The sequence below is a fragment of the Gossypium hirsutum genome, chromosome A12 (assembly GCF_007990345.1).
Source record: "Gossypium hirsutum isolate 1008001.06 chromosome A12, Gossypium_hirsutum_v2.1, whole genome shotgun sequence".
In the NCBI taxonomy this organism is placed as follows: domain Eukaryota; kingdom Viridiplantae; phylum Streptophyta; class Magnoliopsida; order Malvales; family Malvaceae; genus Gossypium; species Gossypium hirsutum.
The window spans coordinates 3,813,730-3,823,815 of NC_053435.1; the positions used below are offsets into that span (position 1 = coordinate 3,813,730).

General features: G+C 30.3%; 1 protein-coding gene across 1 annotated transcript; it reads right to left on the reverse strand.

Annotated features, from left to right (window-relative positions):
• LOC107931704 (multiple organellar RNA editing factor 1, mitochondrial) lies at nt 1-2,250 on the reverse strand. The gene is made up of 5 exons (XM_016863643.2): nt 1,726-2,250; nt 1,458-1,555; nt 1,263-1,328; nt 370-1,166; nt 1-218 (listed from the first exon to the last, which is right to left on the reverse strand). The coding sequence occupies exons 1-5, from the start codon at nt 2,109-2,111 to the stop codon at nt 210-212; spliced, it is 1,356 nt and encodes a 451-aa protein (XP_016719132.2). The 5' UTR covers nt 2,112-2,250; the 3' UTR covers nt 1-209.
• Nucleotides 2,251-10,086: the final 7,836 nt, after the last annotated feature.

Here is a 10,086-nt window from a genome sequence, read left to right on the forward strand (position 1 = left end):
TTAAATTTAAATATTTCTCTGGTAAAATATATGTACTAATTCGTAGCAGTGAAATCACTAGTGCAAGCTCTAAAACCGAATAAAGGATGCTACAAGCTTTGCGAAAACGATCGAAGACAAAAACAGTCTACTATTTACTATGCCACGAATGCTACATGACTCCTTTGCTTGTCCATTCTCTCACTCATCTCAAACATCCACTAGTAATCTTATCTTCCCTGCACAACCAAACAACCGCCATTAGAAATGCTGCCCAAGCACCTGCAACTATTCAATAGAAACTGCAGCTTGAGAAAGAGATTCAACATCAATTTATGATGAGATTCTATCTACAGTTTCAAATTGATTGAAAAGGAATGAATGCCTTACTTGTTGCCCCATTGATCCAGTTGCCTCTCCTTGCACATTTCTCTGCTCTGCCTGTGGGAATCCTTGACCACCTCCATGCCCGGGGTAAGTTTGTCCATACCCAGGATTTGCACTCTGTCCATAACTCTGCCCAGAGTCGGCAGCTGCTCCAGGGCCATAGTTCTGACCAGGTCCGAAATTTGATCCTTGCCGAAAACTCTGCCCATAGCCAGGATTCACACCTCGCTCGTAGCCTTGCCCAGGATTCTGGGTATAGTCAGGATTTGCCCCTTGCCCAAAATTCTGCCCATAGCCAGGATTTGCCCCCTGTCCGAAATTTTGTCCATAACCAGAACTTGGTCCCTGCCCATAATTCCCACCTTGTGAGGATGCATAGTTCCTATGATCTCCTCTGAAATCCCTTTGCTCAGGAGGCATATAATTCCAATGCTCTCCTTGAACGAAGTCCCTTCGTTCTTGAGAATTATAACTTCCCTGCCTTCCTTGGTTGTAACTGCTCTGATGCAAAGGATCAGAGCCTCTAGGAGCATAATCTCTGTTATTCATTGGCGGCTGCTGCCTGTAATTTTGTTGGGGTGGATAATTTTGTGGAGGCCTATAGTTCCTTCCATCCCCTTGCGCAAAACCCTGCTGATTGTAAGGCACATTCCCTTGCTGGTTCGGAGTGGTATTTCCTTGTCTATCATATCTTGGTTGGTCAGGGTTTCTATTTTGTTGACGGAACCTACCACCTTGGTTTCTACCATAATGGATAGGAGGTGGCCTTGGTGTTATAATACCATTCTCATACTTGTCTCCTGGCAATCACAGCAACATATAAAAACCAAGATACAATATTATCTTATTGTAGTAACATCTAAATGAGTAGTTAAAACACGCTGAAAACTTCTAACCTCCATATTCCTTGTTAACTGGATCAATGTAAGAATCTGGCAATACAAAAACAACACCAGGTACATCTGTTTGACGAAAAACTTTAATAAGTCAGAATCCTTATTCATTTTCTCTAAGCCACCGAGAGACCAGATTCATCAGAGCGACTAAAAATTTGGGGAAAATATGATAAAAGTAAGCTATAAAACAATTACCATTAAACTTTTCAGACTCTTCTTCAGACATTAAAACCTGAAAACCTTGATAAGTAGTTGTGCTACATGCATATATTCTTTTTTTGGCCTCTTCCACGCTGAAACAAATTAACCCACAATCAGCAAGTCCAGCACAATCCGTTAAAAACTTAAGATGCCAATCAAACCTAATGTTCAATAATAGCATGCTACTACAAATTTATTCCCAATAATTTTTTTTTTGGGGGGGAAGAAGTTCAGAGAGAGAGACAGAGAGATAAGAGGGCACCTGATGCCGAGGCCTTGAGCACAAATATTCTCGTAAGTACGAATCATCTCTTCAGGAGGAGGCTTATTATCTTTGGGGAAATCAACGACGATGAGCCAATGATTGTAATCACAACCTTCGAATAGAACCGTATCTTCGGTGATCTCATCCCCTTCCTTGTACAGCTTGTACTGTCTCGGTGATGAAAGGGGACCCCCCGATGATCTGAACCATCGAGATTGGAAGATGGAGAAAGACGATGGTAAGGATGACGGAGGTGGCGCAAGGTCGGAATTGGAAACTGGGGCTGTAAGTGAAGGAACCCTGGGGTTGGGAAGGGAGAGACTGCGGTGGAAAGTGGTCAGAGTGGTTAGGGTCCGACGGAGGCGAAGCGGATGTAGAGCCATGGTCCGGATTTAGGGTGGAAGAGGGAAGATGCTAGGGTTTAGCAGGAGGGTTTAGGGAACTTTCTCGATAGAGTCTGAGACTGCGTCGCGGTGGTAAATATAATGCTAGTTTATTTTGACATATACCACTCTAGGGTTCATATTTATTTTTAGCTTTAATGTTTAAAAAGGTATCAATTTTTTTTTAAAATATATTTTTTTATTCTATTGGGTAGTTGAATTTTTAAAATGTATCAAAATAGTCTTTAAATCTTTTTAAAAAAATAATTAAGCTTCTGCATTTTATTTTTTTTACACTCAATTGGATAATTAAAACTGTCAAAATGTATTAAAAAGGCCTTTGATTGTTAAAGTTAATCGTCTCTCTAACATTTTTAGTTAAAGTCACCACATGTCGCAATCATGACGTGATATATGACAAAAAATGATAAAATAAAATTCAATAAAAATATAAAAAATTATTAAATTTTAATAAAAAATTGTAAAAATTTATAATAAAAATTGTAAAATTTTATAAAAATCATAAAAAAATATAGAAATATAGGGGAAATTATAAAATTTTATAGAATTGTAAGAAAATTATAAAAAATTAAAGAAATTTAAAATTCATAAAAAATTATGAAAATTATTGTAACAAAAGGAGCATTTTATAATTTTTTTTATAATTTTTATTGATTTTTATTTTTATCATTTTTGTCACATGTCACGTTGTGTTGATACGTGATGGCTTTAACTGAAAAAAATTGAGATCGTTAACTTTAAGTCAACAGTTAAAATTAATGGCTAAATGACATTTTTGATGCATGTTATAATTTTTATAAATTTTTACAATTTTTACAATTTTTTTACTATTTTTATAATTTTTTTTCTAATTTTTAATAAATTTTAAATACTTTTTGTATTTTTTATTAAAATTTAATAACTTTTATAACTTTTATTGGTTTTTATTTTTTTATATTTTTTGCTACATGTCACGCCGTGGTTGTGATACAGGGTGGCCTTAACTGAAAAAATTTAAGGGCAATTAACTTTAAGGATTAACCATTAACTTCAGTCAAATGATCTTTTTTATATGCATTTTGACAATTCAAATACCCAGTTAAAAAAAAGACTTAATTGCTTTTATTGAAAAAGTTTGAGAACCTTTTTAATATATTTTGAAAGTTTAAGTATCTAATTGAGTAAAAAAAAGGAATTTAATTGTTTTTTTTTAATTTAAAAGGTTTTTACATTCTTAAACCCTATTTTTAGTAATATTCAATGTGATATTTATACTTTAAAAATATCCAATATGATATTTGAATTATTAATTTGTGTGTTATTTAGTACATATATTTTTATAAAATGTTTAATGTTGAATTTATACTTTGAAAATGTTTAATTTGGTACATGAACTATCACTCTATTTATTATTATGGTACCTAAAGTTAATACCCTTTGTAAATATTAAATTAAAATTCAACACATGAATTTTTTTTCCAAATCATCAATTTCACATAAATAATACAACATCAGAAAAAGGAATAAACTTAGATTAAATTTTAAAAAATAAATAACTAAACCTAAATAACATAAGTTTTAATTTTAAAAAATATCAATTTTATTGCTTGAGATTTTTCATTGGGGAAATTTGAAGAGCAAAGTAGTAATAGGTTTGGGTTTGCAATTTTTAACTCAAATTTCTTCAAATTTTTTTGAAATTTACATAAGCTAAAATTTTGCAAAATTTATGTCTCTTGCTTAATTGGGAAGTTGAATAACTTGATTCCGATTACGTGAGATTCTTCAAATTTTACTTTTAAAATATTTGAGTGTTTGAAAATATAGATATCACATATATAATAAGAGTAATTAAATGTTATTATTTACTATCATAAAACATTAACCTAAATTAAAAGTGATCAAATTTTGTTAAGGTTTATTGGGCTTTAGTTATTAAATAAAATATGAGTCAAATATGTGTAGATACTCTAATAACTAATTTCTAATTGATGATGGGCTAATTAAAAATTACAATTAATGTGCAAAAATTATATATTAGAGTTATGATCCCAAATTACACAAACATTAACTTTTCTAATATATCATCTTTAGAAAAGAAAGAGTCACTTTCTCTAAATTACTTGTGTGCTATTTTAGAATATCAGAATTATAAGATCCAAAGATTTCAAGAAATCGATGAATTCAAGTACACTTTTGCATCTAGCTTTATTCTTGACTTATTCTTAATTATTTAACATCACAGATCCTAGTTTACAGTTTTAAGTTTATTTCTGATTCATTCGGTTTTAACATCGAGTTCATCTTAAACTAAGAAGGTGAAGTTTTTGAAAGAAATTTTGAAGAAAATCAAGATCAAATTTCTACAAGTATGGTTTCACGTGGAGGAAACTTAATTTCAAATGCAAAATTTATCAAAGAAGATGACTTTAGTATTTACTTCATTGAAGAATATGGTGTACTTTGCTTATGTAAGTTTAGTTTTTATTTCTTTTTTGTTAACTATGTATTAGTTGTTTTTTAAATAAATTTAGTCTAATTTTTTTGTTTTGTGTTGTTTTTCACATGATATATTATCTATGTGAAATTAATGATTTGAAAAATGAAAAGTTTCCACATGTTGATTTTTAATTGACTGATTTATTTAAACTTAATTATATAAATATTAATATAAAAGTATTTTTAAAATATTTTAATTTTTAGACAATGAAATGAGTTTGTTAGGTGAAGTGGGCTTGAACTTAGGCTTGGAAATTTCAAATTCAAACCACTGTCCAACTTTATGAGCACCTCTAAATTGAGCTAAAAATGGACCTGAAAAAAAGTTGTAGATATGTATGCCTTTGAGGGCTAGTTTAGCACTGTTTTTAAAAAGTATAGTAAAAGTTATATCGCAGTTTAATAAATGGACACCTCTAAACCCAACTAAAAATAGACCCAAAAAAAGTCATGGTGATACGGAATGAGGTGGAAGCGGATCGAATTCAAGTTGTTCGACTCGAAAAGAGAAGATTTGGATTTGATTTGAAAAAAAAAAGAATTAAACAAATTTAGTAATAAAGAAGTCGAAAATAGTAAAAGAAGACATTTGAAAACAAATAACAACTATAGTAATATAAAAATAAAAAAATAGACGAAATTTAAAAGTATAAAATGGATTGAATAAACCGGTGGATTTAATGGATAAAAGGATAAATGTCCAATTGAACCATTTGAGATATAAATCCCAACAAACTCAATTAATGGCTCTAATCAATCCTTCAAAAAATAATCTTTGGCAAATTGAAGAGTGAATAATGAATTTCCACAACTTCTTGAAGAAAATCGAGAAGAAAAATACTAAAAACCACAAAAAAGAAACCTTGCATAAGAAACAAACTCTCAGAGTTCAAAACTTTATTAATGAAAACAATTGTCGCCTTAATAAAAAATGAAAAATGAAAAAGCCTTTATATAAGCTAGCTATGTACATCCAAAAAAAACTCTAAAATATACTACAACTCTAATTAATCTAAACAAGAAGTAGTTTTAAACAAAACTTTCTTATTAACATAAAACCACCAAATAACTTAAAATATTTAATAATTATAAAAAATTCGTAATAAATAATAATAAAATAATAAGAGCTAATAAATATAATATTGAGCTCATATATAATAAAAATTAAGCCAAAAACTTGAGCCCAAAATGATTTAAACTCGAGTTAAAAGCCTGAAACTCGTAATTCCTGTCATAATCCTCTCTAGAAATTCTGCCCGCACAGTCTTCACAAAACAGTCATAACTTGAGCTCTCGGACTCAAAATTGAGTGATTTAAAATGAGTTTTGAAGCTAAGAGATAGATCTTCGAACGACATGAGACATATCAACTTAGAAATGCTTGGATCCCATCCAAAAATTCATTGCAAGTCTACTTATTTCCCAAACTTAAAAATTGGCAGTTTTGGTAAATAGAATTTAATAAATTTCACCCCATCCGTGCATATATCATTCCTCTTTTCCTCTAAAAGATTTGTCCTCGAACCTTGTCTTTGATCAAATATTGGTTTGATTCGCTTAGCCTTTGACATTACTGTTGGGCCTTGAGATAGTGTGAGCCCATCACATTCATGGGTCTGAAATTGGGTCTTGAGACTCACATCACGTGGATATATATGCCTTTCGTAACACCCGTAACCCCTCTCCATCATCAGATTAGGGTCACGAGCATTACTAACAAATCAAACAATTATTCAATCATAATCAACATATTAGCCAACTAATAACATTATAATATGCAGGGGCAGGTCACGACAATCTAATACTTTCATGCTACAATCTTATACATTCGAATAATAAATTATGCTATGCATTAAAACTTGGTTTTCCACTGTCTACACTCTTATCACTATTTATCCCTTCTTGAATACTAGAAGTCGGATACATACAAGTCATTACTCCGACTATTTATTTTCTTTATCTTCGATAATGTTAGTAGAATGCACTAAGTATAGGTTTATTAATTCATTCCAATTCAAAGTAAAAGTTACTCTTACAGCCCCTATTTCAAGCCTATGAGAACTTAAAAGTATTTCAAAAACAGGCAAGGATTAATTTAAAATAATTCTGGAAGTTTAGGAAATAATTACAAAAATTTTGATTATAAGGGTCACACACCGTGTGGCCAGGCTGTGTAACAATTGAAATAGGGACACACGCCCGTGTGGCCAGGCCTTGTGGAATGCCCCAAGTCGTGTGACTCTCAAAGTTGGGACATACGGCCGTGTCCTAACCCATGTCCTTACCCGTATAACTCACTAACTTGGGTCACAAGCCCATGTGTGTTGCCCGTGTATAACATGCGCCCGTGTAGCTAGGTCCGTGTCCACCTAAAAGTACCTTAAAACTCAAGTTTATCATTCCCTACTTATTTGGGCAGTAAGTAACTCAATCACCAATCGCCTACTCAAAACATGATTAAACATGCCCAAAACACATCAAATTCATCACCTAATATGCCTAACCAATGTACCCTCATTGGTACTATATTTTATATGTTCAAATACATCAACAACACATCAAACATTTAAGACTTTAATTCATATCACATTTACCATATTTGAACTAACTTTCAACCTCTAAAGTTACCAAATTTGAAGCTAAGCACATACCAAGCATTATGTTAAGCTACCAAACTTTAAACTATTACATACCAAAATATAAACTAGGCTAACATACCAACATAACCTCAACCATAACCATACACGCATTTAACCATCATTTCACTAGCAACTAAGATAACAACATCTTATAAACAATATTAACAAAAGACTCCCTAGGTACATGCCATTAAAAAATAAGATATCACCACACTTGAGCTTGAAATTTGTGATTTGATGCTGAGTCGGCGATAAATCGAACAATACCAAGCCTACGCACGGAAAACAAAACCACACGTTAAGTAAAACTCAGTGGTTTTTCTATAATCTGAATAATATAAACTTGATATAAGCATTTAAAATGCAAAATGCAACAAGTAAGCTATGTTCATTTGTTTCAATTCAATAGTATATTTTTTGTTCATTCCTTAGTCACATCTTGAAATATATAAGTATATATCAATGGCATTTCATTTAACATTTGAATACATCATCTCATGCAATGACATGATTCATATCTTTGATCACTACTTGAATTCATTCAAGTTTCACATCTCAATTCATCATTTCATATTTCATTTCTCATCTCATAATCATTTCTCATATTTTTCATTTCAATATTTTCTCATCTTATATTCATTTCTCATCTTTGCCATTACAAAATTAATCACATAAATTTATTATTTTACTTTCCCCTATTAACACAACTCGGACTCGAATAGATACACGGATCCAACCAACACACTAGTTTGGCACCCAGTGCCTCATTGGATAAATCCGAAGTAATAACTACACCCAGCGTTATATAAATTGACACCTAGAGTCTCATCGATTAAACCGAAGCAAATTGGCACCCAATGTCTGATCAACTCGAGGTCGAAGAAATCCCTGAATTCTTCCTATCCTATGGCATGCCATCTATATCTGACTCAGCCCGATACAGTTAATAAGGTTTCATTTCACTTTTCAATATAACCAATGTCTCAATTTCACATATATACACATTATCACATATAAACATATATTCAATTCAATCTCCATATATATTTAAAAAAATTCATAATTTCCATCAACTATGAATTCAATTCAATTTCAAAGTACAAAATCACTCACCTCAAATGCTTACCATATGCAATAATTCAAAATGCAATAATTTATAGAAACACAAACCATGAATTCTGAGCTATTCAACATCGATTTTATCCTTCCCCTTTTTACTCGAGGATTCAGGTACGACATTAGCTACAGAATAAAACAATTAAATCACATTAATTTACACATTTCAATTTCACATTAAATTTCAATTTTCACACTATATTTTGATTATTCTTCAATTTAGTTCCTAAACCGAGACTAATTTTAACCTTCACATTTAACTTCATATTTTTATACTAATTTCACTCTAGACCACATTTAGCTTCCTCTTTTCCAATTTAACTCCTTAATTTTGAATTTTTCACAATTTATCCCTATTGTTCAAAATCAACAATTAATTCCACAATTTAGTCCTTTTCCATTTATAACTTAAAAATCTATCTATTTAATTCCTAATACTTAAACTATTCAACAATGTCAACATCTAAAATCTTGAACAATACTAAAAATTACAACATGGGTCGAGTAGCCCTAGATACCTAGATTCCAAAAATATAAAAATTACAAGTATAGAGACTAAATTGCACTAACCAATTTAGATTTCAACTCCAAAATCCCTTTAGACTTAACCATATATAATATATATACATGCATTTACACTTAACCGTATTTGGTCACCTATACACAACCATTTATTAAATCGTTTAATTGCTACTTTAGTCCTTTTAGTTTATTTCAATTTATAATTCAACTTTTAATCTTTACGCGATTTAGTCCCTATACTTTAATAACTCCTAATTTCACAAAATTTATTAATTTAAAAATTAATTAATTACACAACTAACTTTGTAAAAATATTTTTGACTTTGATTAAATTAATTTAACTTTGATTTGTAAAAATTTAAGAGTCCAGTTTAGGGAACAGAGTCCCGGGGATACACTTTCCAACACTCCTGACTATCGGATCGTTACACCTTTAAGGATTAGTTTAGTGTTGCTTTTGAAAAGTGTTTTGAAGAATTTTATTTAAAATTTCAAGTATTTAACGCAACCGTTAAATAGTACAATAAAAAGTTAAAATAACTATTTTATACATGATTTAATAAAGCATAAGTAAGTTAATTTAAATGAAAAATAAATTATAATTTGAATATAGAAATCATATTTTAGTTATTCAAATTATATATATATACACAATTGTTATTATTGAGTTATTGTACAATTTTATTATCAGTTGCAAGTACATATACAATTAAAACTAGAAAATAAAATAATGAATACACAAATCTTATACAAAATATAATTTAAACTCAACTCATTTATCATAATACAATCCAATTTTTTTACATTTATCTACATTCTCTCTCGTCTTTCCCTTTAAAGCTTATACACAAATTGATAAAAGAAGAATTTATTTACAAATATATATGCATTTAAAACAATTTGTTGCTCCCTTCACTCATAGCTAAAACCATAATCAAGCCCTATTAGACTTGTAAATTTGAGGTAGTATGATTGCCAAAAGAGATTTTCTTTTAAGTAAACATTTTTAATTCAATATCTCTTTAAATATTATAAATAAACTATACTAGAATTATTTTAAAAATATTGTTTTTTCTTAATCGAATCTCTTTATCGATCATAATATCGTCTAGTAACAAACCAAGCTAACAATAATTATCATAAAATAATAAAAAATTCATAAATAATGCAATAATTTGAATGCTAAAACAGGAGGAATG